The sequence below is a fragment of the Nomascus leucogenys genome, chromosome X, assembly GCF_006542625.1.
Source record: "Nomascus leucogenys isolate Asia chromosome X, Asia_NLE_v1, whole genome shotgun sequence".
Taxonomy (NCBI): domain Eukaryota; kingdom Metazoa; phylum Chordata; class Mammalia; order Primates; family Hylobatidae; genus Nomascus; species Nomascus leucogenys.
In genome coordinates this window covers 88,430,137-88,449,966 of record NC_044406.1, presented here as the reverse complement: position 1 = coordinate 88,449,966, position 19,830 = coordinate 88,430,137, and the positions used below count along the sequence as shown (strand labels likewise).

The following is a 19,830-nucleotide window of genomic DNA, read 5'->3' as shown; positions in this document are numbered from 1 at the left end:
ATTTTTCATGTTTTTAATCATGTTTCATAGGCTCAAAGAAATGTAAATTGGAAGGAAATTTAAGGTTTCAACATCCTTATTTTTGTAGATGATGAAACTGGAGCCCTGAGTGGTGAAATATCTTGCCTAATGTGACAAGTCTGTGGCAGTGCAACTTGTACCACTTTGTGGAGATATATATATATATATAGTGAAAGATAATGATTCACCTTTGATACACCTTTGATTTTCTCCGAAATCATTTTTCTAACTTCCCTTGGCATCACCTAATTAAGCAAAATTCCCAAAACCTGGAAATTGTATTGAGATCCTAATTATGTGGCTTTCTGTCTTGTGTGCTAACATCACAAAAGTGTGGGAGAACGTAAATAAAATTGGAAAGTTGGGCCAGGCGAGGTGGCTCACACCTGTAATCCCAGCACTTTGGAAGGCCAGGCCAAGCAGACTGCTTGAGCCCAGGGGTCCGAGGCCAGACTGGGCACCGTGGCAAAATCCCGTCTCTACAAAAAAGAAAAAATTAGCTGGGCATGGTGGCGTATGCCTGTAGTCCCAGCTATTTGGGAGGCTGAGGTGGGAGGATCACTTGAACCTGGTAGATTGAGGCTGCAGTGAGCTGTGATCACACCACTGCACTACAGCCTGGGCAACAGAGCAAGACCATGTCTAAAAAAAAATAAGAAAAAGAAAAAAGGCCGGGCGCGGTGGCTCACACTTGTAATCCCAGCACTTTCGGAGGCCGAGGTGGGCGGATCACGAGGTCAGGAGATCGAGACCACGGTGAAACCCCGTCTCTACTAAAAATACAAAAAAAATTAGCCGGGCGTGGTGGCGGGCGCCTGTAGTCCCAGCTACTCGGAGAGGCTGAGGCAGGAGAATAGCGTGAACCCGGGAGGCGGAGCTTGCAGTGAGCCAAGATTGTGCCACTGCACTCCAGCCTGGGCGACAGAGCGAGACTCTGTCTCAAAAAAAAAAAAAAAAAGAAAAAGAAAAAGAAAAAAAAGAAATCGGAAAGTTGGCAACCTCATTAGCGTATTAAGTGATTAAACTCCCTCTTCTCTTTCCTCTCCTCCTTCAGCCAGACTCAGAAAAAGAGAGCTAAATCCTTTGATATGATCCTTACTTTCCAGATTTTCAGTATTTGTCCAGACAGTTTCCTCCAAATTTCAAAAAATTTTATTTTGAAAGAATGAGAGAAATAAAGCAGAGAGGTATCAATTACCAAGAACAATTACACTGAAGAAAACACAATAATAAGTACTCTTCCCACACACACCCCCACCCATTTCCCCATCCCTGGCACAATAATATTAAAACCACCAAAGCACACCTAACAAGGAAAAACAACAGTACGTAATGAAAAAAGCAAATGTCCATACTGCTCAGTCCAACTAACCCTTATGAAATGTCCTTCCCCCAGCTAAACCCCACGCACTGGAATGATAAAGAAATGTAGAGACAACCCTAGGGGGGACTTGGAACTCTGCTTATACTAGCAAACCTCAGTAAAGAATCAGTAAGAGTAGTGAATCTGTTTGGCAATGAAACACTGGATATAGCTTCTTTTTCAAATTTTGGATGATTGCAGAGAACAGGTAGAGTTTGAGGCTCACAGACTTCTAACAGGACTGATCCCTGTTCCCTCAACCCTAACAGTGGAGCAGCTGCCAAATCCTGGTTGGCTGCTGAGAATAGTGGAAGTGAGGCAACTTCGGGCTTAAGACAATCTGAAAAAGATGTCTGGAAACAAGTTTACTGCTTCAGTTTCAAACTGTGAGTAAAGGGTTTTAATAGGTGGGGCTTGGACAAAGGCAAGGTGAAACTTCCTATATTATCACTTGAAGAATTAAACTATCAATTTGACTGCATGCATCCCTTGTTTTAATTAAACTCAATATGTACTATTTAAAATGTAAACAACTGTTGGAATAGAGCCTAATTAATTTCATATATAACTCAGTGTCCGAAATTGAATGTTTTTGTTTGTTTGTTTGTTTGTTTGTTTTTTTCCTAAAGTAGTAAGTTTAAGTTTTCAGCATCTGTGGAGACATTCCCAGCCATGGGACTACATGACTTGTTTTATATTAGGATTCTCTTTATAGGAAATTTGTTTTATTCTGCCTTTGCTGGAATCAATCTATAAAGGGAAGGATGCCTGTACAGGATTAGTTCAAGATCAGAGCCTTCTCTGCTTGTGTGTGCGTGCATGCGCACGCACACACACGCACACACACACACACAGAGTAGTTAAATACATTTTCCCACACACAATCTCACAGTCACATGCTTGTTGGAGTCCACCTCACAATTACACTTCAATAGTAGCCGTATACATGTACATGCAGCAAGATGTGAGAGTTGCCCCAGAGTGATTAAAGGTGGTGCACAAATGTCAATGTGGGGAAGTCATTTTAGCATATAGATGTACACAAGCCAATAGGGTCATTAACTTGCAGATTACATTTTTCACTTTCCCCAAGATAAATAAATCAAATGAAAAACACACACTGACATCTTCCTGGTGTCAGGGACGCAACTGCCTGGAAGGTCCACTCTTTGCACTTCCACTTTTCTATGACACCTTCACTTTGCCCTGAGGGGCCTTCTCATATAAGGAGGGTTGCTCCTCAGCATTCCCTGGCAAAGGCTTCTTCTCAGAAGACCGGTCTTCAGGCTTGCGAGCAATCAGCAGGCGGCAGGTGAGCAGGATTCCAAACACCAGAGCATGGGCGTAGCGTTTGAGAGGATCACCGACCAGCTGGTGGAAGAAGAGCACAGCCAACACCAGCAAGAGTAGGAAGAAGTTGGCCACATCTTTGGGACGCCCGGGCACAAGGGTCATGACGATGCCACAAGCCACTTCAAGGGCACCAATGCTTTTTCGGAGGAGAATGGAATTGATCCCCATTTTCTTCAGCAGAGGGAGGGCTCGAACATAGCTCTTGTAAGCACGTTTCTAGAGTGGGAATATTGTAAGGAAATGACTGCATTAACCATGATTTTAACATTAGAATGAAGAAAACACAAGCAGAGTCCTCCTTCCCTCCCTCCATTCCTGTTTCACACCAGCCACTGGTGTCCCATTATATATAATTTTTCATATCTTAATTATATGTAATTAAACTAAGAGGCCAGGCACGTGGCTCACACCTGTAATCTCAGCATTTTGGGAGGCTGAGGCGGGCAGATCACCTGAGGCCGGGAATTGGAGACAGCCTGGCCAACACGGTGAAACCCCATTTCTACCAAAAATACAAAAATTAGCCAGGAGTGGTGGCGGGCACCTGTAATCCCAGCTACTTGGGAGTCTGAGGCACAAGAATGGTTTGAACTCAGGAGGTGGAGATTGCAGTGAGCCGAGATTGCACCACTGCACTCCAGCCTGGGCGACAGAGTGAGACTCCAACAACAACAACAAAAAAATCCAAACACAAGCAATCTGCTGGAATCCCTGTGATTTAAACCTTAGTAGCATCTTTGCTATGGTCTGAATGTTTGTGTCCCCAACAAAAACCACATGTTGAAATCATAACCCCCAAGATGATGGTATTAGTAGGTGGGGCTTTGGGAAATGATTATGTCCATGAGGGTGGAGTGTTCCTAGATGAGATTAATTCCTTTATAACAGAGGCCTCATAGAGCTGACTTGCCCCTTCTGCCATGTGAGGACACAGAAGGCACCATCTGTGAAGAGAAAGTGGGCCCTCAATAGACATCAAACTGCTCCCACCTTGATCTTGGACTTCTCAGCCTACAGAACTGTGAGAAATAAATTTCTGTTGTTTATAAGCTACCCAGTTTATGCTATTTTATTATACCAGTCTGAATGGACTAAGACAAGCACCAAAGGTAATAAGGCGAATAATTTGATTTTATAGTTTAAAAACATTTATGATTATAAATCATAAATAGCATTAAGAATTTTTTTTAGTTGGGCGCAGTGGCTCACGCCTGTAATCCCAGCATTTTGGGAGGCCGAGGCGGGCAGATCACCTGAGGTCAGGAGGTCTAGAACAGCCTGGTCAACATGGTGAAACCCCATCTCTACTAAAAAAACAAAAATTAGCTGGGTGTGGTGGGGCATGCCTGTAAACCCAGCTATGCGGGAGGCTAAGGCAGGAGAATCACTTGAACCCGGGAGGCAGAGGTTGTAGTGAGCCAAGATAGTGCCACTGCGCTCCAGCCTGGGCGACAGAGCAAGACTCCATCTCAAAAAAAAAAAATAAATAAATAAATAAATAAAATAAAAAGAATTTTTTAAAAATTCACTAGGCCCATAAAAACTGGTACATGTTAGCCACATCCATATTTTCTTTTCTTTTTTTTTTTTTTTTTTGAGACGGAGTCTGGCTCTGTCACCCAGGCTGGAGTGCAGTGGCGCCATCTCGGCTCACTGCAAGCTCCGCCTCCCGGGTTCACGCCATTCTCCTGCCTCAGCCTCTCCGAGTAGCTGGGACTACAGGCGCCCGCCACCACGCCCGGCTAATTTTTTGTATTTTTGGTAGAGACGGGGTTTCACCGTGGTCTCGATCTCCTGACCTCGTGATCCGCCTGCCTCAGCCTCCCAAAGTGCTGGGATTACAAGCGTGAGCCACCGCGCCCGGCCTACATCCATATTTTCTAGTGCCTGCTTTGTCAAAACCCAGATGCATACGAATACTAAGCAAAATGAAACAAGGTAAGGCACAGTATGGTAAAGATTCACTAATTTGAACTTCCCTAAATTGGAATCTGTTACATTTCAGAAAAGAGCGAAGCTGGAGTTTATATTTGTAGAATCTATAAAAATGAAAGTGTTTGCTGAGAAAATAGAAAAATAAAAATGTATGCAAATGTCAGCCCTTTATATATCTTTAAAATATAGTAAGACAAAATCATTCTCATTTCATTGAGATAAATCCCCAAACCTTTATAAGAAGCTACTTTGGCTAGCTTCATTCCTTAATTTTTATTTTATTTTATTTATTTTTTTATTCTTTTGAGACGGAGTTTCACTCTGTCGCCCAGGCTGGAGTGCAGTGGTGGAATCTTGGCTAACTGCAACCTCCGCCTCCCGGGTTCAAGCGATTCTCCTGCCTCAGCCTCCCACATAGCTGGGTTTACAGGCGTGCACTACCACGCCTGGCTGATTTGTGTGTGTGTGTGTGTGTGTGTGTGTGTGTGTGTGTTTTTAGTAGAGATGGGGTTTCGCCATGTTGGCCAGGCTGGTCTTGAACTCCTGACCTCAGGTGATCCGCCCACCTTGGCCTCCCAAAGTGCTGGAATTACAGGTGTGAGCCATTGCGCCGGGCCTCATTCCTTAATTTTGATTCAAGAAATATTTACTGTACACCTATTATGGGTTTTGCATCAATGATACAGAGATAAATTAGACAGGCTCATGAAGTTTTCAGACTAGTAGGGGGAAACAGATATGTAAACAACATAAAGCAGCACAGTTAGTGGTACATAAATAGAGATCTATATAAGATCACAAAGTAACAGAATTATATTGACCTTAGAGTTACAGATCATTCATATTTTTCACTATCCATTTTGGCCTGTTCCTCATTTTGGAGTAAATTGATGAGATTTTATCAAGTGTCTTACTGGGTTGGTCCACTGCTTTGTTTTCTTTTAGTATCCATTCATTCATTCCATGTTTATTTTCTTTTTCTTTTTCTTTTTTCTTTTTTCTTTTTTTTTTTTTTTTTTTTTTTTTTTTGCTTTCCAGGAGGTGCTCTCATCTGAGTTCAGTATTTATTAAGTGCCTCCTTGTGCTAGGCACTGTACTGGATACTCTGGATATAAGTGTCAATTATTCAAAGGTCCTGTCTTCCTGAAGCTTGAAGTTTATAAGGGGAAGAGCAGATATGTAAATACACAAGTGCAATGAAGTGCTACAAGTGCTGGATACAATTATGTAGCAGGAACAGTATAGGCACACCAGAGGGAGTGGTCAAATCTCCCTAGATGGTGACAGAAAATTTGGAGTGGAATCTTAAAAGTAGAGTAGGTGAGGCCTACTCGGGCACGGTGGCTCATGCCTGTAATCCCAACACTTTGGGAGGCCGAGGCAGGCAGATCACCTGAGGTCGGGAGTTCAAGACCAGCCTGACTAACATGGAGAAATCCAATCTCTACTAACAACACAAAATTATCTGGGCTTGGTGGCGCATGCCAGTAATCCCAGCTACTTGGGAGGCTGAGGCAGGAGAATCGCTTGAACCTGGGAGGCCGAGGTTGCAGTGAGCCGAGATCGCACCATTGCACTCCAGCCTGAAACTCCGTCTCAAAAAAAAAAGTAGAGCAGGTGTTTGCAAGATAAAAAAGGAAAGGGCACGGCAGGCAGAGGAAGCTGGATGAACAAAGACCCTGACACACCAAATATGGCCAAATACCACTTCAGTTCAGCATAGGGTGATAGAGGGAAGGGAAGGAGGTGAGACATGAAATAGGAGAGATAAATATGAATTGGATCATGGAGAACAATATCTGTTCTGCTGTGGAGCTGGATTTTGTCTTATAAGCCAGGAGGAACTTTTAAAGAAATTTCCTCTGGAAATAGGCCGGGCATGGTGGCTCACGCCTGTAATCCCAACACTTTGGGAGGCCAAGGCAGGAGGATCGATTGAGCCCAGGAGTGCAAACCAGTCTGGACAAGATAGTGAGACCCTGTCTCTACAAAAAGTTTTTAAAAAATTAGCTGGATGTGGCGGTGTGTCCTGTAGTCCCAGCTATTTGGGAGGCTGAGGTAGTAGGATTGCCTGAGCCCAGGAGTTCAAGGCTTCAGTGAGCTATGATCGTGCCAACGCACTGCAGCCTGGGCGGCAGACCAAGACCCTGTCTGGGGAAAAAAAAAAAAAGAGAGAGAGAGAAAAGAAAAGACGGTCCCTCTAGAAATAGTGTGGAGGATGAATTGGGGGAAGTATGCCTGGAAACAAAGAGATCAGGTAACAGATGTGGGCTAGCATAATGACAGTGAGGACACAGGAAGGGGACAGAGTAGAGGAATGCTTTGAAAGCAAAATCTGGCCGGGCACAGTGTCTCACGCCTGTAATCCCAGCACTTTGGGAGGCCGAGGCGGGTGGATCGCCTGAGGTCAGGAGTTCAAGACCAGTCTGGCCAACATGGTGAAACCCCGTCTCTACTAAAAATACAAAAAAAAATTAACCAGGCGTAGTAGCACACGCCTATAGTCCCAGCTACTCCGGAGGCTGAGGCAGGAGAATTGCTTGAACCCAGGAGGCAGAGGTTGCAGTGACCCGAGATCACGCCATTGCACTCCAGCCCGGGCGACAGAACAAGACTCCATCTCAAAAAAAAAAAAAAGTCTATAGAACTTGGTATCTCATTGGATGTGGGCACTGAGGGAAAGGGAAGAGTCAAGAATGATTCTCAGGTCTCTGGCTTGGGTGCTGGAGAGATAGATAGGTGTTACCATTCTCTAAGTATGGGTATATATCAGATAATCAGGAGGAACAGAATGCGGGGGTCAGGGATCAGGAAAGAATGAGGAACTCAATTTGGGGGTTTTGAGTTGAAGTATCTCTAAGGCACCCAAGTGTAGATGACTGGTAAGGCAGCTCAGTAAGAGAAGTCTGGACTAAAGATAGAGAATGGATAGTCATTAGTATGCCCAGGGAGGGTATATACAATGGGAAAAAAATGCATGACAGACATTTAAATAATGGAAAGAGAGGCCGGGCGTGATGGCACACACCTGTAATCCCAGCAGTTTGGGAGGCCGAGGCGGGTAGATCACTTGAGGCCAGGAGTTCGAGACCAGCCTGGCCAATATGGCGAAACCCTGTCTCTACTAAAAAAAAAAAAATACAAAAATTAGCCGGGCGTGGTGGCACGCACCTGTAATCCCAGCTACCCGGGAGGCTGAGGCACGAGAATCACTTGAGCCCAGGAGGCAGAGGTTTCAGTGAGTCAAGATGGCGCCAGCCTGGGCAACAGAGCAAGACTCTGTCTCAAAAAAAAAAGAAAAAAAAAGAAATGGAAAGAGAGAGTCCACAAAGCAGATAGAAGAAAGTATGGTCAGAAAAGCAGGAGGAAAACCAGGAGAGACCAGGTCATGGACACCAAGATAAGTTTTAAGAAGAGAATAATCAAAAGTGCCAAATGCTAGACAGGTGTAAGAATGAGGCAGAAAGCCAACTTGACCTCTCAGAAGCATCTGGCACTTAAAATAGTGTTCACACACTCTAGATTTGGAACAAATATTAACAAGCGAATGCACCTTTACTTAATGGATTAATTATCATGAGTGGCCCAAGATAATCGCCTATGAGGACTCTTAAAAGACTAATGATTTAGAAAAAAGCATGGTTTGGATGCAAACAGACTTGGTGTCAAATCCCAGCTCTGCCACTTTCTAGCCTTTTTTTTTTTTTATATGGACTGTCACTCTGTCACTGAGGCTAGAGTGCAGTGGTGGGATCAGAGCTCACTGCGGCCTCTACCTCCGGGGCTCAAAAGCAATTCTCCCACCTTGCCTCAGCCTCCTAAGTTGCTGGGACTACAGGGTATGCACCATCATGCTCGGCTAATTTTTTTTTTTTTTAGAGACAGCACCTGGCTATGTGGCCTGCCTTAACTTTCCAAAGTGCTCCTGCTGCTTTCTAGTTGGGTGTCTCTGAGCAAATTATTTGAAAGGTCCTGAACAAGCCTGGACTAAGGTAGAGTCAGCAAGGCTACTTACCTTGGGTGGAAAATTTAAGAGGGCACCAAAAACGCTCACTGATTAGGTAAATAATATCCATGATGAACAAATTATGAAACTTTTAAATAAAGGTAGGCTCCGACGCTACACTTGCATGACCCTGCTTCACTCACTTCTCCCTAACCTGTCAGAGACTGTCCTTTTTTAAAATTCCACCTCACCCTAGTCCCTACCCTATTCCTGAGCCTATATGAAAATACAAAGTGTTAGTCATTCTTCCTCTCTCTTCCCATCTTAGATTAAATCAAGGATTTTTCATAGAGAAATTAAGAGAGAGGTTGACCAGTAGGCAAAGTAAAACCTTGGGCTGAAAGGAGCCAGACCCATGTGGGGCAGAGCTGAGCTGAGGTTTAGGGTACCTGGTGGTGGTGAGAAGCCCACCCCTTTCCTCTCATTAACCTAAATACATGCCACCTGCCTTATCCTTCTCCCTTTGCACCCTGGTGATGGTAGCAGGGAGACATTATGGGGAAAAAATGTAGACCCCAGAGGCTTCCATAACACTTTTTTTTTTTTTGAGGCAGAGTCCCACTCTGTCACCCACACTGGAGTGCAGTGGCTCGGCTCACTGCAAATTATGCTTCCCAAGCTCAAGCGATTCTCCTGCCTCAGCCTCCTGAGTAGCTGTGTTTACAGGTGTGCACCCCCACGTCCAGCTAATTTTTGTATTTTTAGTAGAGACTGGTTTTCGCCATGTTGGCCAGGCTCTTCTCGAACTCCTGACTTCAGGTGATCCACCTGCCTGGGTCTCCCAAAGTGTTAGGATTACAGGCATCAGCCACCACGCCCGGCCTCTTAACACTTCTGAGGGTCTTGCTGTCACCCAGGCAGGAGTACAGTGGCACCATCAGGGTTCACTGCAGCCTTGACCTCCCAGGCTCAAGTGATCCTCCCACCTCAGCCTCCCGAGTAGCCGGGCCTACAGGCTTGTGCCACCATGCCTGGCTAATCTCTTTTAAATTTTTTTGTAGAGACTGGGTCTCACTATGCTGCCTAGGCCTGTTTCAAACTCCTGGGCTCAAGTGATCCTCCTGCCTCAGCCTCCCAAAGTGTTGGGATTACAGGCGTGAGCCACCATGCTTGGCCAGTAAGGGCCATTTCTAATTAGCAACACAAAGGCTCTCAAGAGGTAATTCCTAAATCCTAAGTGTAAACTTCTGATGTGATAAACACAAAAGACAGGATGAGTTTTTTTTTTTTTTGAGACGGAGTCTCGCTCTGTCATCCAGGCTGGAGTGCAGTGGCATGATCTCAGCTCACTGCAACCTCTGCCTCCTGGGTTCAAGTGATTCTTCTACCTCAGCCTCCCAAGTAGCTGTGACTACAGGCGTGCACCACCATGCCCGGCTAATTTTTGTATTTTTATTTTTATTTTTATTTTATTTATTTATTTTGAGATGGAGTCTCACTCTGTCACCCAGGCTGGAGTGCAGTGGCACGATCTCGGCTCACCACAACCTCCGCCTCCCAGGTTCAAGTGATTCTCCTGCCTCAGCCTCCTGAGTAGCTGGGACTACAGGCGCTTGCCACAATGCCCGGCTAATTTTTGTATTTTTAGTAGAGACGGGGTTTCACTATGTTGGCCAGGCTCGTCTTGAACTCCTGACCTCGTGATGTGCCCGGCCCAGGATGAGTTTCTTATAGTCAGTTAGGAGCCAAGACTTCCAGATGCTGGCTGAATGGCTTCTGGAAACACTTCTTTTTTGACTAGGGCTTAACCACCCATCATTCAGGTACAAACTCTTATCTATACTATAGTGCAATCTGTAGCCTGGGGCCAAACTCCATGTTTTAAATCAAGTTTCTATAACATCAGTAATCTTTTTTCTCTCCATTTAGTAGAACGGCATATTACTTTTTTAGTTTAGCTAACCTCTTAAACTGCAGCTGTGTATATTTTTTATGCAGCTGTTGCTTCTTTCTTTCCTCTGTTTCTCAAGAGGAAACTGCATGTGGATATGCCATTTTATCAAATTTTTCATGAAAGCTGAGTAGGTACAGACAGGATTTATTTTCTACGACTCCAAAGAGGGAATGTTTAGTTTATTGGAGATGGGACTAAGCTTGGATGGGTCTTGACATTATAGGAAGCCATCAATCTTTCTCCTGTGGAGTAGCATAGCAACATCAAAAGAATCCTATTGGCCGGGCACAGTGGCTCATGCCTGTAATCCCAGCACTTTGGGAGGCTGAGGCGGGCGGATCACCTGAGGTTAGGAGTTCGAGACCAGCCTGACAAACATGAAGAAACCCCATCTCTACTAAAAATACAACATTAGCCGGGCATAGTGGCACATGCCTGTAATCCCAGCTACTCGGGAGGCTGAGGCAGGAGAATTGCTTGAACCCGGGAGGCAGAGGTTGCAGTGAGCTGAGGCCACACCATGGCACTCTAGCCTGTGCAACAAGAGCGAAACTCCTTCTCAAAAAAAAAAAAAAAAGAATCCTATTATTGCGAACCCCCTCATTATGCTTGGTCCAGGCCACCTCAAGTTAAACAATAGAAGGGTCACATGTCTTGAGTCTATAGTAACTAGGTCTCTAAAGACTTTAATTGTATGGATAGTAAGAATAAAGAGAGTTGACAGATTCACTTTCTTGAAAGGCTCTTGCAATTCACTTTGTTAGATCTGTGTTCTTTCCATTCTAATAACCCAGGCTCTGAAACCATAGTTTCCGTATAGGGGGAAGAAAAACAGGAAAAAGACGAGTTTAGTTAAATGTTTCAAACCCCTGCAATCAAAGGCAATCATCTAGCAATATCCTTGGACTGGGATTCTTAAGCTGAATTCCAATTTTAGTTTTGCCACTAAATTGCTTGGAGAAAATTACTAAGTGTTTTATTACCTCAGTTTCCCCTTAGATTCAGTAAATCAAATGAGCATTTTGGAGATTTAGGTAAATAATCAAAGTGTCATAGCATCAGCTGAGGGCAACACACACATTTGATCATTAATGAACCACACAATTAGGCCGGGTGCAGTGGCTTACGCCTATAATCCCAGCACTTTGGGAGGCCAAGACGGGTGGATCACTTGAGGTCAGGAGTTCGAGACCAGCCTGGCCAACATGGCAAAACCCCATCTCTACTAAAAATACAAAAATTAGTCAAGCGTGGTGGCACACATCTGTAGTCTCAACTACTTGGGAGGCTGAGGCAGGAGAATCACTTGAACCCGGGAGGCAGAGGTTGCGGTGAGCTGAGACCATGCCACTTCACTCCAGCCTGGGTGATAGAGCCAGATGCTGTCTCAAAAAAAAAAAAAACACACACAATTAGAAATCCATATTTTTGCAAGCCACAGTAATTATTTTAATAACAAAATCACTGATGAATCAAGCAGGTCCATTCTTGTGGTATGAGGACATTATGATTCAGACATGAGTCAAAAGCATATGGAGCCTTTTATTTTTTGTTATTTTTTAATTTTATTTATTTTTATTTTTATTTTTGAGACAGAGTCTTGCTCTGTCGCCAGGTTGGAGTGCAGTGGCGTGATCTTGGCTCACTGCAAACTCTACCTCCCAGGTTCAAGCGATTCTCCAGCCTCAGCCTCCTGAGTAGCTGGGATTACAGGCATGTGCCACTATGCCCAGCTAATTTTTTTTTTTTTTTGTATTTTTAGTAGAGACGGTGTTTCACCATGTTGGCCAGGATGGTCTCGATCTCCTGACCTCGTGATCCGCCCGCCTCAGCCTCCCAAAGTGCTGGGATTACAGGTGTGAGCCAATGCGCCTGGCCTATGGAGCCTTTTAATTTTTTTAATTAATTATTATTATTATTATTTTTTGAGATGGATTCTTACTCTGTCGCCCAGGCTAGAGTGCAGCTGCACAATCTCAGCTCACTGCAGCCTCCACCTCCCGGGTTCAAGCAATTCTCCTGCCTCAGCCTCCCAAACAGCTGGTACTGCAGGCGCCCGCTGATGCGCCCAACTAATTTTTGTATTTTTAGTAGAGATGGGGTTTCACCATGTTGACCAGGCTGGTCTAGAACTCCTGGCCTCAGGTGATCAGCCCAACTTGGCTTCCCAAAGTGCTGGGATTACAGGTGTGAGCGACCACACCCAGCCGGAGCCTTTCTTTAGTCATACCTTTTTTTTTTCCTTTTTGTCATTTATTCTTCACCACACAGCAGGACCCATGATCTCATATTAATGATATTAAATTTGAAGAGCTCAAAACTGTCAAATAATATTAATCTTTGATTACAATTAATAATCAGCCCAAGCCAGCTAACAGGACAAAATACAAAATGAGAACACAGGGCAAGTAGTGTCTGCCTCAGTTCACTCATGCCAATTAGGTAAAAGGAAAAGATAAGTTGGCTAATATACTGTAGAATTCCATTTATATAAAATTCAAAATCAGGTACAATTGACTTATGTTGTTAGAAGTCAGGATAGTAATTACCCTTGAGGGGGGTAGTAACTGGAAGGGGCCATGAGGAAGGTTTCTGGGGTGCTAGTTATGTGGTGTTTTTTTGTTTTGTTTTGTTTGTTTGTTTTTTGAGATGGAGTCTCACTCTATCATCCAGGCTGTAGTGCAGTAGCGCAATCTTGGCTCACTGCAATCTCTGCCTCCTGGGTTCAAGCAATTCTCCTGCTTCAGCCTCCCAAGTAGCTGGGATTACAGGTACCCACCACTAAGCCCAGCTAATTTCTGTATTTTTAGTAGAAACGGGATTTTGCCATGTCGCCCAGTTTGGTCTTGAACTCCTGACCTCAGGTGATCCACCCACCTTGGCCTCCCAAAGTGCTGGGATTACAGGCATGAGCCATAGCACCTGGCAATGTGCTTTTTCTTAATATGAGTGCTTGGTTACACGGGAATGTTCTGAAAATTCCTTAAGTTGCATACTTATGCTATGTGCATGTTTCAGTATATATGTTATACTTCAATAAGATTTACAAGGAAAAAAACTATATGAAAGCAGAAGAAAGCACTGATAAAAATATATTTTGGCAAAAAATCTCAGCCTGGTTGCTATCTTAAACCATAAAGCCTACATAAGTGCTGCAAAATGTACTGACTCATGTGTGATTTTTCTGAATCTCTGTAAGAAATAAAGCCCGTGTGAATCCTAGATCATTGTTTAAATGTAATAAAAAGCCATTACATATTTAATTGCCAAATTGCCACATGAATGATAAACACCTTTTTTTTTTGAGATGGAGTTTCACTCTTGTTGCCCAGGCTGGAGTGCAATGGTGCGATCTCAGCTCACCACAACCTCCGCCTCCCAGGTTCAAGTAATTCTCTTGCCTCAGCCACCAGAGCAGCTGGGATTACAGGCATGCGCCACCACGCCCGGCTAATTTTGTATTTTTTGTAGAGACGGGGCTTCTCCATGTTGGTCAGGCTGGTCTTGAACTCCCGACCTATTCTACTTTCCACTGTCATATAATGCCCACCTAAAGAGGAAGTTGGCATGCTTGATCCTACCAGTCAAAGTGGACCCTTCCCAGATTGCATCTTAGGGCAGAAGACTGACTCCTACTGTCAGTCAAAGATCTGTCTGAAACAAACAGCTTTTGTCCATACTGAGAGGCTACAAGCTCCCCAACATAAACTCTAATATGTAGTTTAGCTTGTGATGGCAGGCTGTGTGAATTAAGCAAAGCTGCTTCACATCTCAGGGTCTCGGTTTCCTCTCTGAAAATAAATGTACTGTACCACCTCAGAGAGCAGTCTAAGCATCAGTAAATTACTATCTTATTACCTAGTTGGAAAGCAATTAATAGCAGTGATTGGAAGCTTAAAAGATTACCTATGGACATTAAATAAACTGCCCAAACATATTGGGAGTGTTTCCTCAGGATTACATAAACAGAAGGGCACTTAACTACACATAAACAAATAAATCAACAAACCTTTACTATGAGGGGATACAAAGAATCAGGGACTTGCCCAGTCATCCTCAGGACCAAAATCTCTTGGCTTTATTGTCACCAGGATTTTGGTGTTTTCTTACCTTTTCATATGTGGTCCCCTGTGCTTACAGGATGAAGCCACTACTACAAAAAGCTGAACACCAGATTTAAAGCAAGCCAACTATTTATATGTTCCCAGTCACTGCCCAGGAAACTGCGTCCCAGCACTTTTAAGGGCTGTCTCCCATTTTCAAGTGAACTAATAAAGGCATTTAGTCAAGGGAGTGGCCAGTCATGTTCAATTCACGTGGGATTTAGAGTACTCTATAATGATACTTGCTAAATCTGGAGGAGGTATGGGACAACACATGCCAAATGGGCTATTCAGTGATGCATCTGGAAGTTCTGCATGAGATCCACTGTACATTACACAGCGGCAAGTGTGGATTTTTCAATATTAATTGATTGCATAAAGGTCTGTCCACAAGGGCACATGAAAACAGCATCTTGTTCTTCTAAATGCTTGATTTCAGGCTGGGGGTGGTGGCTCACGCCTGTAATCCCAGCACTTCGGGAGGCTGAGATGGGTGGATCACCTGAGGTCAGGAGTTCGAAACCAAACTGGCCAACACAGTGAAACCCCATCTCTACTAAAAATACAAAAATTAGCCAGGCTTGGTGGCACGCACCTGTAATCCCAGCTACCCTGGAGGCTGAGGCAGGAGAATCGCTTGAACCTGGGAGGCAGAGGTTGCAGTGAGCCAAGATCGTACCACTGCACTCCAGCCTGGGCAACAACAGCAAAACTCCATCTCATAAATAAATAAATAAATAAATAAATATATAAATGCTTGATTTCAATCCCTTAAACTGCCTATTTAAATCAGTTAGGAAACCACTGCATAAAACAGAACTACTTATCATAATCACCTCACCCAAAACATTTCTCGAACACATACTATAGCAAACACTGTACCAGATACTTTTATACATAATCTCAGTTAATATTTACAGCCTTCTAAGGTAGGCATTCCTTCCCCCCCCGCCCTTAGGATGGTTTGTTTCTTAAGTGGTAGGCATTCTTATCCCCATTTTAAGAATAAAGAAATTGAGACACCAAGAGGAGCATGACCTGAACCCAAGCCTGTGTGACTATAAAGCCTGCATTCTTTCCATTAACCCTTGCTGGCTTCTCCAGTAGAAACAGGAGAAAAGGACATAGTTATTTGTTTGTTTTTTAGCAATTATTCTCCATGGAGAAGATAACACCTAAGAATTACACAAATGATTTTAAAACAAGAAAAAATTAGTTGGCAGAAAAGCAAAAAAAAAAAAAAAAAAAAAAAAAAGAAAGAAAAGAAAAAAGAAAGAAAAAGAAAAAAGAAATCAAATCAAATAAAAAATTTTTAAAATTGATTTTGTAGTAAAACAAAATTGAAAATATGGATTGGGCAGTTAAACTGGGACAATAAAAGGAGGAGGACTGTGCCAGGTGTTCTCAAGAATCAGTTGTCAGTTCTGGCATCCATAAAAACCCAACAGTTTTAATCATTAATGATCCTTCTATTGGGAGTATTGAGTCATGGACTTGGTTTCTCATCTCTGCTCAAACAACAGCTTACCTTTCTGGCCTTGGATATGTCATTAAACTTGTTCTGCTTTAGTTTATCCATCAGTAAAATAAAAATAACAAATACACTAAATCTACCTCACAGACATGTTCTAAAGAACAAATAATCTTAAAACAACAACAGCAGCAACAACGCTTTGAGATCTTATAAGAAATGCCACTGCAGTCAATACATGACTAACCTCCTCGATGCAGAGGAATCACTCCTTAATGGAAAACAAAAAATCCCAGATAATCATCCCAACTGATCTAGGGTTGGGATTCTGAGAGACTCTCCCTCTGAGAGACAGGGGCTTCTTAGAGAGTCTCTCTAAGAGGCAAGAAATGGCTCCTGAACTGCATAATCAAGAGCCAGAGAAATCTGACTCTTGGTGGTAACAAGCCAAGGCAATGCTACAATGACTCATTCATTCACCCATCCACTCCACAAATACATATTGAGCACCTTCTCTGTACTAGAACTGAATTTCCCTCCCTTTCCTATGGGAACGAGAATAAAGCTGGGCCAAGCCCAGGCACTATGCAGTAGGCTTTATGCCAGAGAGCAATCTCCAGTCTATGGCCCGATGCTCAATGCAGGAGAGGACCCTGGAAAAGGGCAGTCTGAAAATCCTCTTCAAACTATTGTGACGTCTACTTCTCAGTTAGATACAATCTTTCCATTCCCTCTAGATGCCCCTAGCACAGAAGCGCAGAAGTGTGCATACACACCCACACACAATGGTTCTATATTGCTGTGTTACACTATATCTATTTAAATATGTTCTCATGTATGATATGAAATCTTCATATTTGTTTCTTCTGCCTTTCATTAGGCTGCACTAGACAGCTCCATTTCTAGGAAGAAACATACTGTAAACCCATTTATGGCTGGTCCTCCTTGTGAGCTCCTGCCAAGCTGGTAGGAAGCTTCCCGGTGACTCCATCTTAGTTGGATTGCCTGCAGAGCCTAACACTGTACTTAGGGTGCAGCTTGGGGGAGCCTCTGAAGCAGCTGACTAGGGTCTGGAGGGCAGGGAGTATACTGAAGAAAGGTAGTGTGTCCCTAAGGCTAGGGAAAGCTTACAAATACCTATGATGCACACACACAAATATATAAATATATGTACATATGAAAAGTAAAGAAAGAGCACGTTCATCTATTCATAATCTAACACCAAACTACTACCACCAAGACAGAAATATAGTGGCATTTCCCCTCCACCCTGTCCCTCTGTCCCAACCTCTTCAAGCCATTTGGTGGCTTCTGCTACTCCACCCCGTCCCTCTTCTCCCAGTGCAGGCTGCCTCGGGTACTCATTTTGACCTGATTTCAATTCCATCTGGTCAAACATGCTGGGAGGAGGGGAAGGGAGAAGGAGAAGCATGTAAGGATTTGCCACTGGGGCTAGACCTAAGCTCTTGCCACCCTCCCCCACCCTAGGGTGATCCTGCGGTGAGGAAGAAATGGAAAGCTCCAGCTTAAACCCTGAGACAGAAGCCAGAGCTGCCTGCAAACATTTTCTGAGCATCTATTAATATAATTTGCCAGTCTCCATCCATTTGCAGCTCACGTTAAGGGGCCCTGGAAAGCTCTGCAGTGGGTTCAGGAGAGCTATGAATTCCTCGCAATGTGTGAGGCTGTTCCTCCCTGCCTCAGCCCTAACAGGGCTTTCCTCTTTTCTCTTTCCCCTTCTGTTCCTCCCCTAAGCTCCTTTCTCTCTTGACCTTGAGAGCCCAATAATGTGCTCCCTCCCATTATTGGAAGTCTGGCAAAGGCGATGAGAAGCAGAGTCCCTTCAGCTGGGGTAGGGAAAAGAAGAGGCAAAGTGACATGGGAAGAAGGGACAGACCCGAAAGTACTGGAAACATTCCCTGCCATCTCCTAGTACTCCACAGCATAAGAACAAGTCCTCATCACGCCCAACTGGGGAAAGCAGCCCAGCCCCCAGGTTGCAGAGGAGATGTTTTGGCCAGTCACCTTCCGTGATTCCAACTCTGCAGAGGGGAAAACCTGCAGAGGGCCTGGCTCTGGTCATCCACAGAAGGCAAGGTGGAGATTACGGACTGTTTTGCAGGACAGAAAAAGCAGACTTTGCAGATTTTGTAGACAAAATAAAACAAAACATCTAGCTCTCCCTTGAGAGAAGGGGAAGAAACAAGAGCTTAGTGACCTTTATTTGGACCAAGAATGCTTTGTCTCAAGGATCCAGATACATACCCAGGTGGCTGGAGGAATACTATGAGCTGTCTGCCTGGGATAAGGAATACCAGCCAGCCCCTAAAAATTGCTTGTTTTAGTAGCCCATTTTTCCCAGCTCCTTCCCTCTTTCCCCTTTGTTCTGCTGTAAAATAAATAAACTCTCCGCTTGCTAAACTCTTAGCTCACAGGGAGGGAATCAGACTTGTAGACTGGTTGCCCGGACTTTGGGTGTGTGCTGGAAGGAGGGAAGGGCTCCTGCCAGTGACAGGTGCTACGCAGGTCTCAGCCTTCTGGTTTACTTGGGATGGGGGGTATTCGCTGGGCAACCCCTCCCCCAACTGGCATTCAGTGGCTCCCGAACAGCATAGCCCACAAAGGAAATCGCTTTTGCCCAGCTGCTCCTTCCGAGCTGCAAAGTTGTTGAGAAGGGAGGGTCCAGGTGGGGATAGGGGCTAAGGGGGTGGGACCAGAAACTGAGAAGGAAAAAAGGGGAGAGGTCCTCGCGATCCCATGGGAGTGCGCTCCTCATCGCCCGTTTGCTTCACTTACCATCTCACTGTAGGCATCCTTGCTGAGCCTGGGGGTCAACTTGATAGTCCCCATGAAAACAAAGAAGAGTCCCAGGGCCACTGAGAGGGCCACAATAGTTACGGTTCTGGGGGATGCCATGGGGTCGCCAAGGCAGGTCCCAACTAATCCTTCTGATTCGCGCACCCGCTCTGTCCAAGGCGCAGGCAGTTAGCACAGGGAGAGCTGGGGGGACGCTGCGGAGGCAGCAGGCAGCTAGAATGACAAAGGGAGAGGAGGGAGCTCGAGAGAAAAATTGAGAGATCGAGATTCAACCACTCTCACTACAACAATCGCTGGGTCCTAATGCCCTACGTGTGCTCACAGGCCAAAAGGACAGTCTCGAAGTTAAATGAAACCCTAAACGAAAGACGGAAACTTCAAATCTTAAATGGGGAGAAGGGAGGTTATGTATTTCAGTCACCAAGTGACCCCAGGAATGAGGAATTAGGGAAGACAGGCTTTGCTGCCACCTTCCCACCGGGCTCACTTTTCATCTCCCCCTCCCACTTATCATCCTTCAGTTATTCACTCCCTTTTTCCATCTCTTCCTTTCTGTCCCCCTTTCCTTTCCCTAAATCAAAATATTAGTCCTCAGAGAGTTGTTTCTGAAGTTCGTAACACTCAAGGATAAAACTGCAAATTTGTCAGTCTTCAATGCTGCCAAAGAAGGCTTTCCCTTTCTCTTGCTCAGAAATCTTTAATGACGCTCATAGCCAGTGGTTAACTCCAGTTTTAAATTTGGAATTCAAGGCCCTCCACATTTTGACCCCTGTCTCTCTTTGGAGATTTAGTTTTCAATGGCTCCCACTGCCACATGCCACCACTCATCTATCTATTCACGGCCTCACACAACCTACGCATTACCAC

At 44.4% G+C, this 19,830-nt stretch overlaps 1 protein-coding gene across 1 annotated transcript; it reads right to left on the bottom strand.

Annotated features, from left to right (window-relative positions):
• Positions 1–1,150: 1,150 nt before the first annotated feature.
• Positions 1,151–19,224, bottom strand: TMEM35A (transmembrane protein 35A). The gene is made up of 2 exons (XM_003276452.3): positions 18,943–19,224; positions 1,151–2,953 (listed from the first exon to the last, which is right to left on the bottom strand). Exons 1-2 carry the CDS (start codon positions 19,060–19,062, stop codon positions 2,570–2,572), a joined length of 504 nt encoding a protein of 167 aa, XP_003276500.1. The 5' UTR covers positions 19,063–19,224; the 3' UTR covers positions 1,151–2,569.
• Positions 19,225–19,830: the final 606 nt, after the last annotated feature.

Bases quoted from the DNA above. Each gene is read 5' to 3' on its own strand.
- TMEM35A (XM_003276452.3), bottom strand. From the start codon at position 19,062: ATGGCATCCCCCAGAACCGTAACTATTGTGGCCCTCTCAGTGGCCCTG. The intron at 2,954-18,942 runs GTAAGTGAAGCA...TTCCCACTCTAG, and splicing joins AGGATGCCTACAGTGAGATG to AAACGTGCTTACAAGAGCTA.